Raw genomic sequence first — 22,420 nt, 5'->3', positions numbered from 1 at the left:
AAACAAACCAATTAACTTATGTATTATTTTGAGTGGAGACGAATTTATACACAACAGATATGTAGTACTGGTGCAAATGATGTAAAACAATATCTGAGAATAATTAACATAATTCCTGTGTCCCACATTCAATTCTTCCCATTTCTATTTCTAATGCATTTTTTTCCAAGTCCCTCACTAAATGTTTATATCAATAATTCCATAGACAATCGATGTCCACTGGGCCAGTTGAACTGATATTGATGTCATGATCTTCGTAACCTCTCAAACTTTGTTTTGATTCTGACCCATAATTGTTATCTATCAAAAGCCTCATAATCGAATTATCTTGCATCAATCCAGAATCTCCATACTGGAAATTTCCCATGTAGGTCATCGAATCGTTCGGTACGTTTTGGGGGAAATCGACTGAAACAGGGGAACTTGATAGAAGATGATGATGATCATAAGTTTGAGGTTTTTGATCCTCCATTGAATCGGAGAAACACGTCACATGTGAATTACATGTCTCTCCACTACTTCTCGCTGTTGTTGTAATCTTGTTGTATGGTGACAAGTCCATTAATGGTGGCAAATTTGAAGACCTTGAATTATCTGTTATACTATCGCTTCTCGTAAGATTTGAGATTGCTATCTTTTTCCCTCCTGAATTCTTTTTGAAAATTCTACAAATCACACATTCGTTCTGCAACAAAAATAGTACATAGACGTTAAATCCTGAATCGGCCACTCACCCAGAAAAAAGAAGAATAGTTATTTATACCTTAGCAGTTTTTGGGAGATTATGGATAGAATATTTTCCATCTAATCTATATTCATGCATGACCCAATTAGTTTTTTCACCTCTAGGTGCTCTTCCTTTATAGAAAACAAGAGTTTTCTTCATACCAACAAGTGTTTTTGACTTGAATATTTCCTTATCTTTGCCTGTTGCCTTCCAATACCCTGCTTCTGTTGCTCTGTTTGTCCTCTGTCCTGTTGGATATTTCTTGTCTCTCATACAAAAGAAGTACCATTCTTTTTCACCCATTTTTGCCTTCCCTGAACAATTTTTTATTTTTAATTCAAAAAAAACACAATTATTAAACTTCATTGAGTTTTAAGAAAAAAATTATAGTGCAAAAAAAAAAAAAAAAACTTACATGGCAAATCCCATGGTTCAACTTTGTTCAAATCTACCTCACCAATAGCTATAGCACAAAAGCCACTGTCAAGAACCTTTGGGGCTAAATAGTGTGTTATAAGCTCTTCATCAGTCGGATGAAATCGAAAACCTGGAGGTAATTCCATTTCTTCTTCTCGACCACCAAATCCACACACAATTTCCATTACTTTGTTTAATTTTCACCAAATTCTAATAATAAATAAATAAAAAAAGAACCTTTTTTGGATTTCTACAATTAATTTGATTATTGAAAACAATTGAAGAAAAAAATATGCACAAAAGGAGAGTGGGGCAAAGGGAAGAAAAAGAAGAAAAGTTTATAGTAGAAAGATTATTGGTATTCAGATAAAAGTGTAGCTAAGGAGGAACACCAGGTCTCTATATACTAGTTTGTTAGCACACAAATTATTTCTAAAATCAACTTGAGTTGGGCAGTTTTTGGGTTTAAATATATTTTTTTCTCTTCATTTTTACTTATTCATTTCGAATTTTGTAGATTTCTGAATAATAATTAATACGTATATTTTATCATAATTTCACATTTAGTATTAAATTTTAAAAAATGATTTGAGAAATATGTAATTAATAATAAAGATAATTACATATGTAATTAATGTTAAATGATTTGTGTAAATTTATTTTTTGAATTATGAAGGAATAAAAATAAATCGAGAAATACATTGAAAAATTGGTCGCTTTCATTTTGAAGTTGACCAAAAGCACCTCCTTATCTCTATTCTCTGCTTTCATATTTCAACTTCAATTTTAATGATTAATTAAAATGATAAAAATCGCGTAATCATATGTATATGCTATTAGGTAACATTTGCAAATTCAAACGGATTGGAAAATTGTTCAGTTAGTTGTCATTTGTTAAACCAATAAAATCTACTTTATAATTTTTCCTCTTAACGATATAGAAGTATATCTTCTTGATGGAATAAATAAAATATTACTATACAAAATGATTTATGGTAAATAAAACAAAACAGTTCTTCTTTAGGAAATTGTCAAGAAATTTCATTAATGTCAACTGTGATATTACTGCTGACACAGTCGCATAAAAGGTGCAATTAATTATACTACATGTTTAGGTACAGCGTATAAATTTTACAAGACCAATCAATTATCATATAAGTAAAAAAAAAAAAAAAAACGTAGTTTGGTCCTTTACCAGGTTTAAATAAATATTTTCTGTAATTAGCTTGTTGTGCTATATATTAGATATTATGGAAAATTTTATCTTTAACACCAAAAAATTAAATTCAATCATATTATGCTGTACTATGCACATGGCTTACATCTGTCTCACACTCTTGTACTCTTTTATTTACTTTAATTATGACAACATAAACCTATAGTTCATAATACTCACGTATGCTCTTACCAGTTTCCATTGATTCTTTTTCTCTTTATTTATACTTTGATAAAATAATATTATAATTTAAAAAGTCTTTGTGGGCGGTTTCGTATTTGAATAAAAACCTTCTAAATTCGATCCCCTTGGGAGTTTGTTTTGTATAGAAGAAAAATGTTTTCGTTTCAATATTAACATTTTCTGGAAAAATAAATTTTTAATTTTTTTACTTATGTTCTGATATTTGACAAGTGAGTAAATTATTATCAACAATAGTACGTATGGAGTTATTGATCAAAGGGGTGGGCGGTAGGGGATAGTGAAAAATGATGAGCTTTAAAAGTTATTATGTGCTGGGTAATGTAAATATCCTACGTAGTTCGGATCAGAGTTATGATCGATCATTATATTTGTTTGTTGGACTTAGTTAAGGAATAAAGTTGTCCATCTGTTATCAGCTATAATTTTTGACATGATAATAAATGTTTTATCGTACCATGAATTATTTTATGTATACTCTACTAAGGATGTTTCGTTTTCCTGATTTTTAAACAATTTATTTTTTTGACAAAAATAATTTTAAAACATTTTGACTAATTAATGTGAAAATTTGAAAATTATTTTCCTTTCATGCCAAACACACCCTAATTTTATTATTATTTTTTTCCTTCCCTTTATCACCTCTTTCTCATCTTTTTGGTGTGCGGTTTGGTAAGAACTTTTGTCCGAATGCTACGAATTGTAAAAAGCGTATTTGAAACCCAAAAAAATATATAATAAAAAGAAGCAATAGTTGGAGAGAGCCGTCAATTATATTCATTCACGTGTAATCACGTTTCATTAGTACTGATGGTGTATAAATTAATACAATATATACCGCAGTATATTCAAGATTCCTTATTATCCATTACTAATGTTTCTTAATTAGTACTTCTTAACAGATAATTATACCTAAATTAGTGTCTAATCCTGTTCACGTAATCACATAAGCATGCGAATTAAAATACATAAATGACCTAGCTACTTCCATAGTCACACCGTCCCCCACCTCCACAGAACGAATTGTTTTGCTTGCTTATCAAATCTATCCTGACTTTTCGTTTCACCTTTTAAAATTAAGTAATTTTTACTTCATTGAATTTATTATTATTAGTTAAAAAATTAATTTTATGCACTTGTGTTTGTTCATGTGAACTGAATTATCCTTTTTTTTCGTCTAGTAAAATCACCCTCAATAGAAACAATTATTGTTATTTTATCTTTATCGTGTATAAGTACATTTTATAATGAGTTCCACTCGAACTTTTTTTTTCTTTTAACTTTCTTCAATAAATATGGATAATCAAAAGTATTGGTCCACTGGTCCTTCACTTATCATGTCACATGACTCGAACTTTAAAGGTAAAAATTGAAGTTAAAAAAGCTTAATCACTTAAGCCAACCTCTTTCGTCATCTAGCTACTATACAGTATATTTTAATTGTTAAATCATTAACCTATAAGATACTACTTAGAGAGCTTCGTGAATATAGTAATCCCCTGTTTTAATTAAAGTTGGTAAGGTGCATAATCATCTTATTTAAGAATTTAAGATGATAATATTAAAGTGTATAATCATGCATTTAAAAATTTAAGTTAATACACATTTAAAAATATGTATAAAACAATTTTGAGAGCAAAAATTACAACTATTTATATTTTCTCTTTTCATCTGGTTCATGCACATAAGTGGTTTTACATCCTAATTATTACTCCTATAAATATATAAAATTAATCTATTACAAATATATAAACTATAAACGTTAGATTTCTACATCCTAATCCTAAAATATACATTGCTCTTTGTGTTTCTATTTACTTAGTGTCTTCTACCTTTATATGTTACGTTTTTTATTCAATTAATTTGTAATTTTATTTGCTAGCGATGAAAATCTAATTTTTATATAATTTAAAGACATGTTATTATATATCATCTAAAAAGTCTTTGCAGCCATTAGCAACGGAGAAACTACTACATAACCACACCTTCCATTTTAGGAGATTGTTTGTTATTAGTGCCTTTCTCCAAATCGTAAAACTAAGCCTAACTTTAATTTGTTAAACTAATAATAATAACACAAATTTGACATTTGACTATAGATTTTCTTTCTGCTAAGATGGAAAAATATGTGGGCCATGTTTCATCCATACCGACAAGTAGCCACTAGGGGAAACACTCACGTGTCATCTTTTGCTTCCAAAGAATGTCCAAATTATTGACGGTAACAACATTATCTTCTCAAAAAAATAATGATATTAGGTTTAGATGACTAATTAAGTACTTAATTAATTAGATTAGATAAGACTAAGCAGCAAAAGTTGAAGGTGAATTCTTTGTTTCTCGTATTCTGATCATAACAATTCAACTTAATTTAGGATTAAATATTAGTAATTAGTTATGGCAAAAGGTGTGTTAACAAATTTTATAATTAATGTCAATTTTTTGAGGGGTTGATTAAGATGTACTTAATTAATTAATACTTGGGAATTCAGTCGTATAACATTAGGTAATGGATAAAGATTGAAATATGATTCATTGTATGGAAATGAATGATATTATATGAAAGGATAGTAAATTCAAAGAATCGGTATGGATTAGGTCCTCTAAACTAATTAAGAGCAACAAACAAAAAAGAGGCAAAGCTAAGAATGAAATGTCCATCTAAATTTAGAAACTTTCCTTTTTTTTGCCTTTGGTATGTCATATTCCTCTTAAAGTTGAAGCAAAATCAAGTGGCCCTGGTACAGATACACTCCCTGTTGGATGAAACTAGTAGGCATCTAAGAAGATAGTACTATCCTTCATCCATTAGAAAGAACTTCCTTTTTTCACTTCACAAAAAATTGATCTTTTAGTAGGCTAGGGAAGAGCAAGAAAAAGAATCGGACTCACGTAACTCTGTTGATCAAGATTAGAATAGATTAAAAAAAATCATTAAGTATGTTCTTTATTTTCGCTAAATTTAAAACCTGAAACCTTAGGATTCTCATTAATTTCATTGACTACCGAGCCATCCTTTTGGTGCCTAGCTAGTACAAATTTATTACAGAATTATTCCCTTAGACCAAAACTATGACTAGTCATATGAAATACTTGTACCAAAATATTGGAAAATAATATGATTTAACAAAATTAAACTAATTGATAGAGTACAGAGTTAAAGATTTTGAAAGTCAATGAGCTGATTTCGCAAGGATAATATAGTTAATCACTACTATGACAAGACTTTTATTCCCCAAGGAAAATTGAATAAGAAAAGGCTACAAATTTAGATATGGTAGATTGTGGTTGGTTAATCCTAACACCAACCAAAATGCAATGCTATGATCCTAATCTATTAAACTAGTTCTATTTATTTTAATTTATTTTTTATTTGATATTATTTTCTAGTACATTGTCCAATATTAGTTATAGGAAGAAGTATGAAATAGGTCAATCTCTCTTATTGAGTCGTGTAAAATTCCAGAATAAAAAAAGTGTTTCTCTTATTATTCATTTTATTTATTGCATAAATTTATTTATTTATAAATATTAGTTCTATATTACTTTAGTTAATACTAGTGATCGATGAGGTCCTGCTATCGAAGACTTCTTCAGAAAAATCTCTAGTATCCTAAATCTATAGTATAAACTATTATCTATAGTATAACGAATCATATTGAAAAAAAAAAGTAAAGATTATGAGGCCCCTTTGAAATTAAATAAATCAAAATATGTAAATCTGATGATTATTCATTTTATAATTAAATAATATAATTAATTCTTGAATTATTTACTCTTTATTTATTTTAGTTTTGATTAATTACATTAAAACTGTGATATATGACTTACAATCGAATACATGCGTGTAACTTTAAATTGAATAAAATTATCATAGAACCTTTCTTATAAATAATATTGGAAAGAATTATTTTTTACCAAGGACATTTATATTTAGATTGTTATCTCACATTGAATGCATATGATACAATAATATACCAAAACTTTGGTATAAAATATATAAAATACTATATCACTTATATGTAAGATTACAAAACATTGAAACGGAAGATATAAATATTTCCGGTATATTATAAACACCAAGTTTAGTTATAATGATTCTAAACGACCCAACTCGTTTTTTATAAGTTTTTGATATGCGTATATAATCTTTTTATTTATTGGTGCAATTTTTCGGATTATTTTTTGATATGTGTATATAATCTTTTTATTTAATTAATCTGAGTTGATTAATTATCTCAAATATAATTAAGAATTGACCAGAAAATAATGAAATTAAAGATTAATTTAAAATTCAACTAACTGAAGATCTACTAGAAATAAACTCTTTATCTCTTGAATATGTATAAGGTTTACGTACATCTATCCTCCTTAGACTTTACTTTTACGCTGAATATGTTATTATTGACGTAAAAGATTAGTTAATTAAAAAAGGAGGATTTTTAGAAGTCCCAATATTTGGGACTAATATTAGTTCAGTTAGGTAAGAAGGAACATCATATGCACGACAAGCTGGGCTTATAATATCCAAACAATGTATGCATGAACCACAGCCTACTATTTAGCAGTTTCCTATACTATGAAGTAACCACAGCTACTTTCCAAAATTAATGAAGAAAAATAAAAGGAGAAGAGAAAAAAGAAAAGATAATTACGTTTGTCTAATTTGTTTAGTAGCTAGGCTAAGCTATATATATACTAGCCATGCCAAAGTATTTAATTAGTTATACCAACGTTTGATAAATAATGCTATGGAAGTTAGTCCAACTATTTAAAATTGGTGGCTTGAAGATAATAGTTACGAATAATATTTGACTAAATGTGGTAACATAAACTTAATTAATTTGACAAAATCAAAGTTCATCTTGCATTGATTCACATTGAATATAAGAAGCTTGGATTCAATCAAAGAGCTTGTAATTATGTATGTATTTCAAAAGGATTTTTTTTAATATGCTGAATCTTGCGGAGTTTCTTGTTATGATTCTTTTCGTAATAAAAAAAAATCATCCTCTAATATATCACAATTTATCATAAAACTGATGCATTAGCTATCGCAGAAAATATTTTCTTGGAACAAACCGCCTCCTATATTTGGTTCGTTTACTTTTCCAAACATAGATCAGACCGTTTCTAATAATTCTTAATTAATTATCTGCTTCCAATTTAATGTTCTCTCCTTTAGAAATATAATATTTGTGAACACAATACTATGCCAAACCTTGGTTAATTTCCTGGCCATGCAATGGAATCTTTGAATAGAAATAATCCTAAATTAATAGCCTATGAGCGAAATAACGATGAATTTTTTTTGGATATTTTATTTGTTATATACTCTTCGTTTTCTTTTAGTTCTTATAAGTTCTTATATTTCATTTGTTCGAGAGTCAAAATATATGCCTTGTTATCCGTATTTTAACATATATCTTTTCATCATATTATATGAGAAGAAATTTCGACTTATAATATTTTTTGGATTATATATATATATATATATATATATATATATATATATATATGAGTGGTGTGGTGTTGTTAGAATTTTTCATACAATTATCGAACATTTAATTTTTATATTTAAAATATAAAAAATTTCAGGCTCCAAAGATTATACAAAAATTGCTTTTTGCAAAAAAAAATGACAAGTATAAAAGGGAAAGATTGGTGTATAACATTAGAGTTTAAATTAAGCAGAAAATAATTAAAATAGTTAGAGTTAAATATGGGTTATTTTCTGACATTAGTTTTAATTGTTAAGGTACACCGAAGACCTAAAAAAAAACGTTGCGGTTTAGAAAATTAATTGCACCTGATATAAAATGAACCTCATTCGTTTTACCTATGCACTTGGCACTAGTTGTTCTGAAAAAAATAAAGTATTTTTCTTTTCAAATCCAAAAAGTCTAAAATCAGGAAACATTTTAAAACAATTTACTTTGACCTTACGGAAAACACGGTGCTCGTGCAACTCCTTGTTCAAAAGTCTAAATAAATTTATTGTGAGGGGAGTCACAAAACAACACAAGTAGGATACAACACCTACAAGGATCGACTTCAAGACAATCAACCAAATATACTTTACCAATTTACCAAAAGAAATTCACCACTATATTAACCAAGCTCAAATCAGCAACACATCAATTGAATCACAAGCAAATATGAATTATAAATACGCAAGTGACACACAAGATTTATACGTGGAAAATTCCTTCGGTATGAAGGATAAAAACCACGGGACTTGAAGGAGTCCACCCTTCTTCTTCTCTTATTATGCAAATTGAGGGTAAAAACACCCAAATCAGTTTACAAGGATGTCACAGCCCACCAACAACAACATACATAAGAGCCAACACAAAAGAGAAGAGAAATTGAGAAATATCACCAAAAAAATGCAGGTTACGCCAGCTGCGATAACAGACGATCAAGAAATCCGATTGACGATCTGAACGGTCAAGATGTAGTGCTATGTGTTGTGAACCAGCTGTGAAAATTTCAGAACGATCCAACGGTCGGATCTCTTGCAATCTGAAATTTTGTCTCACTGTCCAGAAAAAACCAGCAACCCTTTTCTCTCTCAAACCCTCTCTCTATTTCTTTTTTTCTCTTCCAAAACAAAAAACCCCAGCCCCAACATCAGCTGCCCAAGACTTCTAGAAGAAGTCAACAAAGCCCAAAATATATGGGCCACCCATCAATGGGCTGGACCCTTAACATTTATATCTGCGTATTTAATTTTTCTTCATAAAAAATAATTAATCATAATTTCATTTACAAATATCATCGATAGAAAAAGGTAAATAATCAGAAAAAGTAAGTCTAACCATACATGTTCGCACAACAGGTAAGACTTACTCAAATGATTAATCATAGACAATATTGATTGATATATTATAGGGTACGAGTTGTGTTGGAGGGTCTTGAGTAGTGAAACAAAAATGCGTTTGATATTTTAAAATAGGAGTATGTATATTTTTCATGGTGAAGCCTTTTTTTTTTTTGGTTATTAGAAAACATTTCCAGAAAATACATCTTTTATCAACAGCAAAAAAATGTTTTTTTTCCTTTTAATATCTCAACTCTAATTCCATGTTACTTGATCCAACTAATGCGTAGTCGTTATTACAAATCTTTAATGGAAGTACAATAATTTCTCATCAGCATGTGACTTTTGCAGAAAAAATTGGCATATGGTGAAATTTCCAGGCAAGTGCACAAATAGCGGTCTGTTACATAGAAAGTCGACGTACACCGCTCAAGTTCTATATTAAAATTTATCCCTTTTTCGTTTTAATTTATTTGTCTGATTTTAATCTAACTCATAATTTAAGAAAATAAAATAAAATTTAAATTTTATAATTTTAAAATAAAGATATGTTCATTGGAATGTCAATCTTATAGTTATAAACATATCGATAAATTAGAATTAAAAAATCTGAAAGAAAACAAGAAAAACAATTTCTATGTAACGTATTTAAATTATTTTTTTTAAAAAAAAAAGACAAATAATTGAAATGGCAAGAGTAGTGAGTGGGCCAATGTTTCTTGTAGTGAATATCTGAACCTAAAATAAAGATAAAGCCCATGAGAAAGAACAGGCCAGGCCCAATATTAGTTGATGAATCGGTAGGAGCAAATCTCTGTGTAGGAGATAAATGATCAAAAAGACAATAGCAAGCAGGAGTTCAAATCTTCACCGACAATCATCACTATGGAGCAAATGCAAAGATCTCCAATCCCTAAAGCAAATTCATGCTTTGATGATCATCAATGGCTTCAACTCCAATCGCATTGCTCTCAGGGAGCTCATATATGCTTCTGCTGTTACTTTTTCTGCATCTATACACTATGCCCACAAGCTGTTTGCTCAAATTACTCAACCAGATCTCTTCATGTGGAACACTATGCTTAGAGGCTCAGCTCAGAGTCACAGACCTTCTCTTGCTGTTTCCGTTTATACCCACATGGAAAAACGTTCCATACGTCCGGATAGTTATACTTTTCCGTTTCTACTCAAGGCATGTACCAAGCTTTCTTGGCTTGTTTCTGGCCTTGTTGTACATGGGAAAATTGTGAAACACGGGTTTGAATCTAATAAGTTTGCGAGGAATACCCTTATATATTTTCACGCTAATGTTGGAGATATAAGAATAGCAGGCCAACTTTTTGATGGTTCTGCTAAGAGGGACGTTGTTGCTTGGTCTGCTTTGACGGCTGGATATGCGAGAAGAGGGAAATTGGATGCGGCAAGGAGGCTTTTTGATGATATGCCGGTTAAAGACTTGGTTTCTTGGAATGTGATGATCACTGGGTATGTGAAGCAAGGGAAGATGGATAATGCGAGGGAGTTGTTTGATATTGTGCCAAAGAGGGATGTTGTGACTTGGAATGCCATGATTTCCGGATATGTGCTTTGTGGAGAAAATGAGAAGGCTTTGAAAATGTATGAAGAGATGAGAGGTGCAGGGGAATACCCTGATGAAGTCACCATGTTGCACCTTTTATCCGCTTGCACGGATTCAGCATTCTTGGATGTTGGCGAGCTGATACATCGATCAATTATTGAGATGGGTGCAGGCGAGTTAAGCGTATTTCTTGGTAATGCACTTGTAGACATGTATGCTAGGTGTGGCAGCATTAGGAAGGCACTTGAAGTGTTTCAAGGCATGAAAGAGAAGGACGTGTCGTCTTGGAACATAATTATATTAGGATTAGCTTTCCATGGTCATTCTGAAGAATGTATCTCTCTTTTTGAAGATATGAGGAGAATGAAGTATATCCCTAATGAAATTACTTTTGTTGGTGTATTAGTTGCTTGTAGTCACGCTGGTAAAGTTGATGATGGCCGAGAATATTTCAGCATGATGAGAACTGACTACAATATTGAGACAAACATAAGGCACTATGGTTGTATGGTGGATATGCTAGCGCGTGCAGGACTATTGAATGAAGCGTTTGAGTTCATAAACACGATGGACATTAAACCTAATGCTATTATATGGAGAACACTGCTAGGAGCTTGTAAAGTTCATTCCAATGTCAAGCTGGGAAGGTATGCGAATAAGCAGTTGCTTAAATTGGGAAGGGAAGACAGTGGGGACTATGTCTTGCTGTCTAATATCTATGCATCGAGGGATGAATGGGATGGTGTTGAAAGGGTGAGGAAGTTGATGGATGACAATGGGGTTTGGAAAGAACCTGGTTGTACTTTAATTGAGGCTGATGATTATGATCTCAAGAATTTTTATTTCGATTCCAAGTGTAAACACTCTTGAGAATAAAGCTAGCAGGCACAAGCAGAGAAGTGAGCAACCAAGCTTAATGCCAAACTTGGTAAGCGTGAAGGTCCATCCTCTTGGGAGGGTACAAAGACGATGTCTTTCATCCAACTCTTCCGTATATTCACATCATGAGCCACTGTAGTTCATTAGACGTGTAAATTGCAATTCGGATTTGTGGTCATTGTATGCCTCATTTAGACATTTTGTTGTAGTCTTCGTTGGTGCACACAACATTAATTTATATTTGCAGCACCAAATAAAATTTATAGCTTGATATATGGTCCTAAGCTTTATACAGAAACTTGGTGTACTTGTTGAGTTTCAGCAGGAAGACAGTTGTCAAAGTAATAACAGAACAAATGCAACATCAATTTTATTGATTGAGAGGAAGAATCACTAAAACAAACAGATTTAATAACAGCTTGAAGGAATAAATGGCAAGAATCATTCAAAAATTCTTGGAATATCAAATGATAAAACGCGTTCTTTCTTCACGCAGGAAGTGATCAATGATCAGTTTCTTGAAAGGGCCAGAGCTGACAATATGATGAGCAGCAAAAACACAAGAACTCCAATGAAGGATCCAACCAAAGAGCCAGATGCACGATCGCAGAAAGAGTTGTAGTGCTGGCAAATAGCAATCCAATTAGCACGAGCATTTCCCTTGTGTGCCAAATACACTATGGCTGCCGCAGCTGATGCTCCAGATGTTAAAAATGCCATCATCACCGTATCAAAGAAGATCAACACAACCCTTGTTATTCTTGCACCACTCATCACAATGTGCAAAATGGATAGGACAAGAGATACAGCGAGGTACGCGCTAACTATGCCATTAGCTACCACAAAGAACCTGTGAATTTTCATAAACAATAATGAGTAACCTGGTCAAAAATTAAAACTGTAATATACTTGTTATCATATGTTAAACTACACCCATCTATGCTAAAGTACAGTAATAAGTAAGACAGACAACCTGCGTACAGTAATAAGTAATATATTTATACTGTTGGTGTATATGAGTTATGTCACAAACAAAAATATAATAGTAATAGTGTTTTATCTTACGTAAAAGTAGGAAGGTCCTTGTACTCAGCCTTAAACCTAATGAACTGCTCGAAAGAGGGAAGGGTTTCATTAGTTGTTCCCATGGCAATTGCACTTCCTAAGGTACCTAAAATGGCAACAATTCTCATAATAAAATCAAGAAAAGAAATTCCTCTGTTCCCCTTTGGCTTTGAATCTTTTGAATCATCTCCAGCTTCACTACCACCCATTTTCTCCTTGATTTATTTATTACTTTGCTATATACTCTTCAACGATTTCAATGTTTTTATGAACTTTTGTTGTGGTACACTTAGCGCAATACTAACATGGTATTTATACTAGGAAAAAATTCTGTTAATTTCGAACTGTACAATCAGGAATCCACTATAAAGACCAACGTAAGCCAATAAGTAAAATGGTTGGTTTTGAAAATCCTAATTCGTCCCATTGGTAGGTAACTATACATTACTGTTATTAATTAAGTTAAAGCCAATATGCTAGGTTTTTTTAATCATTTCAATTAATATGGATTTAATTTGTCCATGGTTTTGGCTCTTAGAAATAAGTATTAATAAAGAGTAGAGTTGCGACTATTAAGGTGTGAACTATATCTCCCTCCGTTCAACAATATTTGTCCACTTTATGAAATAAATGAATAATTTTACACTTAGTTCATAATTTACTCTATAATTAATTATACTTATTTCTCTATTATATTTTTCAAAATATTGTATTTATTACTATATTCAAACGGTAATATAGTAAACTATCCTTCTATTTATAGTTTCTTAACAAGTGTGCAAAATCAATACTGGACAATTATTGTGGACAGGGGAGTACTATATTAACTTTATCGACTTCTCTTACTTGCATTTATGTTTTCCTAGATATTGGAAAAATTAAGTAAGCGAGAACAGATCGGAAGAAATCACCAAGTGTTTTTTTTTCGAAAATTGAACTTGAGATGTTATGGTGCTTAATCTACAGGATTGACTACTTAGCCACACCCAAAAAATTGAACTTGAGATGTTATGGTACTCAATCTACAGTATTGACTACTAAGCCACACTTTTAGGTGCTAATATTTTTACATTTTAATTCATTAGTATAGGAGAGCAAATTGAATAATTAGGAGAAAAGGCATTGGGTATATTAGCAGATGAATAAGCACAAAGAAAAGAGTCAATTTCGGTGTGACAATATAATGTAGCGTCGTATTTAAATTTTTAAAGAAAGATCAGCAGAAATAGTCATAAGAGCTTTTGACTATGTGATCAATAGTCAAAATACGTTAGGTGCTAAACTTGCAAAGGACTTGAAGTGAGATTGTACCTACATCTAATTTGGAAAGTATATACATTATTTTTAGGTTTCAAAGCTACAAAAGGTTAAACACCATCAAAGTCCTTGTCCTCTTTTGTGATTTACACATTTTTTACTTTCCTTTTATGATTTGCATCCTATTTTCTTGTAAAATAACTAATTTTTTTAAAAAAAAAGATCGAGGAACAAACTGAAATACAAATAATAGTAAAAAAGAAATGACACGGAATTTAAAAAGGAATCAATAAAAAAAAAAGGACCATTTTAAGAGAGAGATTCATTGTAATAGCATATTAGGTCTTAGCACTGAACAAAATATAAATAAAATGGATATATGCAGTAACCTATAAAATAGTTATCGAGAAAGAGAAATCCGTGTGTGACCTGCTCTTTGGATCAATTACAGCCTTCTAAACTCGATGGATAATCTACCCTTCTCCACTTAAATTCCGAACTTCCCTTTGCATGATTTGGGGCTTGAAACTGCAACCTGACCTAAGTCTCCGCCTTTTGCCACCCTATTTTACCCAAACATTAATTGCATAATTAACTCTTTGTCTTCATCTATCCATATATTGCATGATTCTCCACTGTAACTCGAGGAGAGAAGTTGTCCCAACATCTGTAACCTGGGGTTTCTAACTCAGGCAAAGCTAATGTCCTCAATCTATCTATGAACAGATCTTGAACTGAAGTTTGACCATTTCATGATCACTTCTCCGAAAAGCCCCCGACATAAATATGGTCAATTGAGTGGGACTTGGAAGCTCATTTGGTTTGATAACGTAAGAGCAACTAGATCTCCTGATACAAACTACTACTAGGCTACTAGCATTTCATGTTCACTGATGTAACATGTAACCATGAACAGAACGATCAACCAGCAAATCAGGAGAAAGTAACGGCAGCCCAGCCCATGTGTCATCAACATACCTTGGATATCAAAGTTCACAGCAGACAACAGACAGGCATGGATAACTTTTCTGATTCACTCGTCTCACCATCATTGTCCCTGAAGCAAAAGCATTTGGTTTAAATTTTCAGCTTTCCACAAAGACAATATAACTCAGAAGCACAAGGAAACAAAGTGTATATCACCAAGTAAACCATAAAAAGAAGAAAAATAGTACGTCACTGAGTAAAGCATTTTAAAACCATTACATAACGATAGGGAAACCTCACAGAAACCATTGAAACTACACAAGAATATTGTCCTAACATGGTTTGGACCTATGTTGCTAGGACTATCCAAAAATATTGTTGCACCCGATCCTCAAAAAATGCACTAATTTTGGAGGATCCCATATGCACGTGATGACATTTTTGAAGATTCAAAACAACATAGGTTTAGCCACCATACCATACACAAATCCAATATAAGAGAGTCATTAGCTAGTTGAAACATTATGTATTGTTTACAGAAGTTGTAACCTATGTGGGCAATATATATATATATATATATATATATATATATTTATTATTTTATTTTATTTTATTTTTGGTTAAGTGACATTTTCATTGACAAACAAATATTTACAGTATAGTTCTGATAGTTATGGACAAACAGTCTCTCCTGCACCTGTTCTCTAGCTTCACTAACAACAATACATATATTAAGCCTAGGAAATATACACCTTAAGAAAAACAATACTATCAGTAACCATCTAAGGAAAACGAGAAATGTCTTGCAAGTTATCTCGCCATTTACCTGAATTCCGCCCTCTGATGTGCAAGTGTAACGCCATTTCTTTGATCAGTGCATCAACATGAATAGACTTTTGTTGAAATCTGCTTGAGTTCCTTGCTTGCCATATCAGGTAAACCACCATGGCAAATGCACAACTAGTAATCTCATCTACTCCACGTTTGCTCTTTGCTAGCTTGCATGCCCATGTAACCTCAACATTCCAGTCTTGAATCTGTCGTTTATATCCCGGCAAGCACATACTCAGACTCCACAAACCCCTTGTAATATGACATTCCAAAATATAGATGTGTGAAAGATTCCAGACCCTGTCCACAGAATACACAATCTGGTGGCAACAAGAGGGAAACCATGAATCTAAGGTCAAAACATAGTACATATTATGCTCTTTGACAAATTGTGAGTCCACAGGGTGAACTATCAAACTGACAGATGAAAGAGGAACTTCTGCATATTCAGTCTCGATGGCAATCTTAATCTCAACACTATCAAAAGGGCCCTCTTAAGTTTGTCACCACAGCCAAAAGCACATTTCTGAAAATGAAGCACCACTTTGTGTCTGGATAATGTCTCACTAACAGACAGTTCCTTAGAGAGCGGGAACGAAACGAAACAAAATCAACCATTTCTAGCTCTAGTTATGGATGAGCTTCTCCCAATTATGTATGGTAATAGAATAGGGATAGAACGAAACAAGGGGCGTTGTATGAAAGTTTCCAAGCAGAGTTGTGAAGCAATTGAGATGCATAGAGAATAGATGGTAGGGTTCCAAACCTCGCCTTGCACTGCGCTTAAGCGAAGCTAGTGGTCACTCGTATCTCTCTTGTTCAAAAGAGCTTCAGATTGGATTCAACACTATATATGATACTCCATTCTGGCCCTCACTAGTTCTCTCTTTGACAAATCAAGCAAGACAGATGGCAACAAGTGGGGCGTCTGAAAATGAAGCACCGCTCTGTGTCAAGGATAATATCTCACTAGTACATAGTTAGAGAGCAGATGTCCAGTTGAGCACCCATTAGTATCTGCTCCAACAAGTGATTTCACCATACTTCTCCTCAAAGCATTTTTTTACATTAGCTAACAATTCGCTAATGTCAAAATATCAAATATAGAAGAGGGCTTACCCACTGAAACTGCAAAAAGCAGAACTCATGAAATGGAAGAAATTGATGGTCATAAACTTCAGTTGGCTCAAACAACAAGGAGGTTAAAATTTGTCATCAGGAATGAAACCCCTCTGCAGCATTTTATCATGGAAATGAAAAGCCTCCTTCTAGTTATCCTTAGAGACATGTCCATATATCAATGATGTATATGTGGATCTGTCGGGGTTAATACCCCTCTCAAATATTTTCCTATACAGCATGTTGGCTTCCTGCATTCTACCAAATTTACAGAAACCATCCAGTATGGTATTATAGCTAATAACATCAGGTAACAGACCTTGATTTCCCATTTCACTAACCAAATCTAAGGCTTTATATATATTCTCCTCTCTTATAAACCCATCAAGAAGAGTATTGTACGTAATTGAATCAGGAAATAACCCTTGGGACTGCATCTTGTTCCGAAACTTAGCTGCCCTTGAAGCATCACCAGACCTGCAATATCCCTTGATAATAGAGTTGCAAGTCGCAATAGTAGGTTTTGATAACTAGGATAATCATATCATCCCACAGTCTTAATGCATCAGATACACGACCGTTATTACAAAAGCCATTTATGAGAATACTATATGTAATATAATTAGGAGAAATGTTTACAGAGATCATCTCATCCCTTAACCTGAAAGCTTTTTCCATATCACCAACCTTACAGAATCCATCAATCAAGCTGTTATACGTCACAACATCAGGCTTGAGGTTTCTCAGTAGCATGGCTTCAAACAGGCTCTGTACTTTGTCCATGTTACCACACTTGCAGTATCCATTGATAAGTGTGGTTGAAGTGTAAAAATCAGGATTTACATCTCTTTCAACATCTCATTGAAAAGCTCATCAGCTTCATGAAGCATATTTCCTTTGCATAATCCATTCAAAATAGTATTGTAAGTCACCACATCCATAACTAAACTCTGCTCCAGCATTTCATCCCGCATCTTCATAGCCTCCTTCATAGAACCATTTCTACAAAACCCACCAATGAGAATTGTGTAGACTACATTATCTGGTTTAAGACCCTTGTGTCTCATATGCTCATAGTATGCCAATGAGCGGTCGATATGACCAGTTCTTGAAAACAACCCAATAAGAGAACTATAACTAACTAAATCAGGGATGATAGCTCGACACGCCATTTCTTTAAAAACAGATTCTGCTTCCTGCACATCACCAGTTTTACAGCACTCAGCAAGCAATGCATTATAACTAGCAGTATCAGGGGCCAGTCCAGTGTCTTTCATCTCAACCAAAAGTTCCCTTGCTCTTCCGTATTGTCCATTCTTACACAAACCATTGAGAATAGAATTATAAGTTAAAAGACAAGGTCTTAACCCCGTAGCTTTCATAATTTTTATCACTTCATAGGCTTCTTCAAGAAGCCCCTCGTGACAATATGCACTTATCCGGTAAAGCATTCACCATTATACTTTCAATTTTCCCATCTTTACATAAAGCATTCACCATTATGTTGAGGGTATACACATTTGGCTGAATGCTACTCCCTGTCATCTCATTATACACTTCCCATGCCAAGTCAACCCAACCAATCTTCACAAGCCCTCCTAGAAGACCATTACACGCATTTATCTGAACACAAAGATTCCTCCTTTGCAACAACCTAAAATACTTCTACAGCCTCCCTAATCTTCCTAGCTTGTACATAAGTCCTAATCAGCAAATCAAAAGCATATGCATTCGACCCAAATACCCCATAAGTTGACACCACAGATTCCACAATCTCAATTCTTGAAACCCCACTTCTTCTGATCATCCTTAAGATAAAACCCTGTGCATCAGCTACCCTCTTTAACCTAATCAACACATGTACAGTAGCAGTCAATGACCTCGAGCAATGTTTGAAATTAGGACAATTTACAGAAACCAAGTTAATGAATTTCTGTGCTAAATGCAAATTATCACGACAATTAACCAGAACTTCAAGAAAAGTAGACGGGTTTAAACCATGTAAAGAATTGGTTATTGACTTGCCTTGTTTAAGGTTCCACAAGATTTTCTGGACTAATAATGTGTCTTCAGATGGTGGGGTTGAAGAGCCATTTGCAAAGTGTTGTGGTTCAGAAATAGGCGAATTTTCTAAATGGGTCGAGTTTACAAGTGAAGCACACGTTGTTATGCCTCTAACGGTGGATTTGTGAACATGTAGGTGTCGTGCTGCTGCCATGGGAAATTGGCTTTTTGGGACTGCCCTTCAAGTGTGGAACTATATATATTTGGCTCCTAGTTTTCCCATGCCCAAGAGAAAATGGAAGGACTTTGTTTTATTTTTGCAGAATGATTAATTAATAGGATGAATGATTTATTTGCATTGAATTTTTAAAATAGGATTTCTTTTTTGGCCTAAAAATATTCTTTCTATTAAAAATATGAAAAAGCTTTGTGAATTTTGTTAGGATCTGTAATGCGTAAGCTAGCAAAGCAAATTTTAAAAGACCAAGTAAGAAGACAAACGAGAAATATATCAAAATACATAAAGATTTAATGTGATTCATAAAGGAGAGTAATCCACTATAAATATGACATTACAAAATACAAAGAGAAACAACCTCAATCAAATTACTCGAAATACATGAGAGACTCACACAAGTAATAACTTATCAAGCTTGTGACCCACAAATTCTCTCCCTAACCGCAAAACCCTTAAAGACTACGTTGTGAATACTTATTAATTTCTATTTATAAAATTCTAAACATTTTTCTATAAGAAAAAAGATTAGTCAATCCAAAGCTATATTCGAAAAGGGAAATATATTTATAATGCAATCATGACAAATAAAACCTAACATATTTATGAGCAAAGTGTCTGCTTCAATCTGTGTTTTAAGAGAGGATCTTCTGGTATTTGGTGTCCAAAAAGTGTCTGTTACGTAGTCGAATTCTTTGATACCATATCTATTGTAGATATGGTATCAATCAATTCAACCCTCTTTTTTTCATTTATGGGCTTTTCTTACAAACTCTTTAATGGGCCTCTCCACAGCATCCACAAACCCAATCTTTAATGGGTTGCGAGTTTATAATAGAGCCCATTTTGAGCACTGGGGCTAGTCTATTGGGCCTTAATTTCGTAATCGTCTACTTTAATCAGAAATATCTATAGGTTGAGCCTGTTCTTATTTAGGTAATATCAAAATATTCGAAAATTAAGTCAACAGGGAAGTTTTGAGGATTAACAAGGAAAAATTAACATCAAGTTTTTTTAATTGATTCTGTATAATATTTTTGTTGCATTAGGTTAATTGCAATTTGCAATATAGCCTAACTTATATATGAATCTGCGTTTTTTTCAAAAAAAAAATGTCAGCTTATTTTAACCACTTATAAGAGGTATTATGCCTTCTGTTATGAGTTATTAACTTCACTTATCATGTGATGTTTCCTATAATTAATGTTTAGATGATTTGGTAACATATCGAGTGCATACATGTTGATTGTTAGGTCACTTTTTAAACAAACGTAATTAGACAAATTGATAGAATTTATATATTAAAAAAAAAAGAAAAAGTAAACGCTTAGAAATTCTGTACATTTGCGTACCTAACTCATATAAAATATCAAAAGAAAATGTAAGAATAAGTGAAATGACAAATATAGATAGCATCATTGTTTTGGTTTGATTTAAATAAAAACAAGACAGTTATAATAAATAGCCATATCAATACTTTCTCCATTTCATTTTAGTTGACTCTTACATCAAAATAAATATTCTCTTTTACTCGTCTAATTTAAAAAAATCAAGAGAATATCACTATAGATATTTTTTCCTTTCGACCCCCAAATATAAAATTTTTTAAAATGTCAATATTTTAGCATTTAAGAGGACTCATTAGCAACAATTTCAATATTTAGTAAAAATGTCATTTTAGTTTGTTATGTATATTTTTATTATTTATTATTTATTTTTATTTAAAGAATATAATTATTTAATAACAAAAAGGAGAAAATTAAGGGGGAAATATTTCAAAAAAAGGCAAGCATCCTTTATTTTATCATCAGTTACATTTTCAAATTAAATTTAAATTTTGTTTTTTTTTCTCCAGAATTTTACCTTTTTAAAATTATATTCATTCCAGAATATATTCTATTTATATTTATTATAGTTTTTTATTAGTTTGTATTCATTTCAATAGGTATGCCGAATTTATCTATATAGTCATTTAAGAAATATATTTGTATTTTCATATATTTTTTCCCTATATAGTTATTTTTTTCTTCAAAAATCCTGTATGCATTCATAATTTTGTATAATAATATATAAAATACAAAAAATTAGTATGATGAAAAAGTGAATGAAATATAAAATTGAAAAGAAATAATTGAATATTTGGTGTACTCATTCTTAAATAAAACACATAACTAGTTGACATACCTTTAGAATAAATACAAATTAGAAAAAAATATCAAATTCAGTTGACATACCTGTGTTAGTTTGTATTCATTCCAATATGTATGTCAAATAAAATGTAGCTATTTAAAAAATACATTTGTATTCGTATATATTTTCAGTATGTATTTATTTTTCTTTTCAAAATCTTGTTTCCTTTTCTAAGTCGTATTCATTCCAATATGTCTATTATTTGTATTTGTATTCGAATACAAATAAACTAATAGAAAGTTGTTCTTCTTATAAATAAAATACATAACTAGTTGACATACATTTGGATGAATACAAATTAGGGACAAATACAAGATCCATAAACCATGCAACATGAAATTTTTAATAAATATAAATATTGATAGTATACATAGTGATTTGAATACAAATTAAAGAAAGCATACCAAATTCTAAAAAAGAACTATAAATACAAAACAAACTAATACAAAATTGTTCGACAACTATCCGATCTTCGTCGTTTTTTTTAAGATCCTCACGAGTAGACAAAGATTCTACATTTGCGTTCTGAATTTGAGGAAGGTTTTGCACATCAATGAGTCTTGCAAATGTTCTTACCTTCTTTCTTCCCTCATTTTAGCAGCGGATCATACATTATACACTATTTGTTAAATAATAAATAAATTAAAGGATGAAAAGTCACCAGAAATTGATTGATTAAGATGAATACCTCTACTAAGCCTCTTGGATTCAGCCATTGGAGAGTAAATCATAACGGAAATTGAAAAATACAAACAATATTTTTTTAAGATTTAAACAAAAATAAAATTAGAAAAGAAATCTGAAAATAGGATAAAGATTAGAGATACCTTAATCAAAGAGATTCTTGTTGATTCAATTTTGGATTAAGAAAAGAACCAAAATATATGGCAAAAAAATATTTGCAACTTGAATGTTGGAGGAAAATCAGAAAAGATAACCATGAGAGAGAA

General features: G+C 31.8%; 3 protein-coding genes and 1 pseudogene across 5 annotated transcripts; 1 reads left to right on the top strand and 3 right to left on the bottom strand.

The window, feature by feature from the left end:
- Positions 1–1,428, bottom strand: NAC2 (NAC2-domain containing protein). The gene is made up of 3 exons (NM_001329390.1): positions 1,143–1,428; positions 764–1,041; positions 1–685 (listed from the first exon to the last, which is right to left on the bottom strand). Exons 1-3 carry the CDS (start codon positions 1,327–1,329, stop codon positions 191–193), a joined length of 960 nt encoding a protein of 319 aa, NP_001316319.1. The 5' UTR covers positions 1,330–1,428; the 3' UTR covers positions 1–190.
- A 7,110-nt stretch (positions 1,429–8,538) lies between these two features.
- LOC101250759 (pentatricopeptide repeat-containing protein At5g15300) lies at positions 8,539–15,218 on the top strand. 3 transcript variants are annotated; one of them, XM_069293912.1, is made up of 4 exons: positions 8,539–11,891; positions 12,339–12,655; positions 14,891–14,994; positions 15,081–15,218. In XM_069293912.1, exon 1 carries the CDS (start codon positions 10,214–10,216, stop codon positions 11,831–11,833), a length of 1,620 nt encoding a protein of 539 aa, XP_069150013.1. In that variant the 5' UTR covers positions 8,539–10,213; the 3' UTR covers positions 11,834–11,891; positions 12,339–12,655; positions 14,891–14,994; positions 15,081–15,218. The 3 variants fall into 3 exon arrangements, with proteins under 3 accessions (XP_069150013.1, XP_069150014.1, XP_025885362.1); XM_069293913.1 differs by lacking the exon at positions 14,891–14,994; XM_026029577.2 differs by having other exon boundaries at positions 14,891–15,218.
- LOC101267864 (casparian strip membrane protein 3-like) lies at positions 12,353–13,116 on the bottom strand. The gene is made up of 2 exons (XM_004233628.5): positions 12,908–13,116; positions 12,353–12,692 (listed from the first exon to the last, which is right to left on the bottom strand). Exons 1-2 carry the CDS (start codon positions 13,114–13,116, stop codon positions 12,353–12,355), a joined length of 549 nt encoding a protein of 182 aa, XP_004233676.1.
- LOC112940945 (pentatricopeptide repeat-containing protein At5g01110-like) lies at positions 14,451–19,881 on the bottom strand (annotated as a pseudogene).
- Positions 19,882–22,420: the final 2,539 nt, after the last annotated feature.

This window comes from Solanum lycopersicum, chromosome 2 (genome assembly GCF_036512215.1).
Source record: "Solanum lycopersicum chromosome 2, SLM_r2.1".
NCBI lineage: Eukaryota > Viridiplantae > Streptophyta > Magnoliopsida > Solanales > Solanaceae > Solanum > Solanum lycopersicum.
Note: the sequence above shows the minus strand (reverse complement) of the source record. Positions and strands in the feature narration are given on the sequence as shown.

Coding starts and splice junctions, on each gene's coding strand:
- NAC2 (NM_001329390.1), bottom strand. CDS start 1,329: ATGGAAATTGTGTGTGGATTTGGTGGTCGAGAAGAAGAAATGGAATTA. Junction 1,042..1,142: donor TGAACCATGGGATTTGCCAT/GTAAGTTTTTTT, acceptor AAAATTGTTCAG/GGAAGGCAAAAATGGGTGAA. Junction 686..763: donor ATCTCCCAAAAACTGCTAAG/GTATAAATAACT, acceptor TTTTTGTTGCAG/AACGAATGTGTGATTTGTAG.
- LOC101250759 (XM_069293913.1), top strand. CDS start 10,214: ATGATCAAAAAGACAATAGCAAGCAGGAGTTCAAATCTTCACCGACAA.
- LOC101267864 (XM_004233628.5), bottom strand. CDS start 13,116: ATGGGTGGTAGTGAAGCTGGAGATGATTCAAAAGATTCAAAGCCAAAG. Junction 12,693..12,907: donor AAGGACCTTCCTACTTTTAC/GTAAGATAAAAC, acceptor GAAAATTCACAG/GTTCTTTGTGGTAGCTAATG.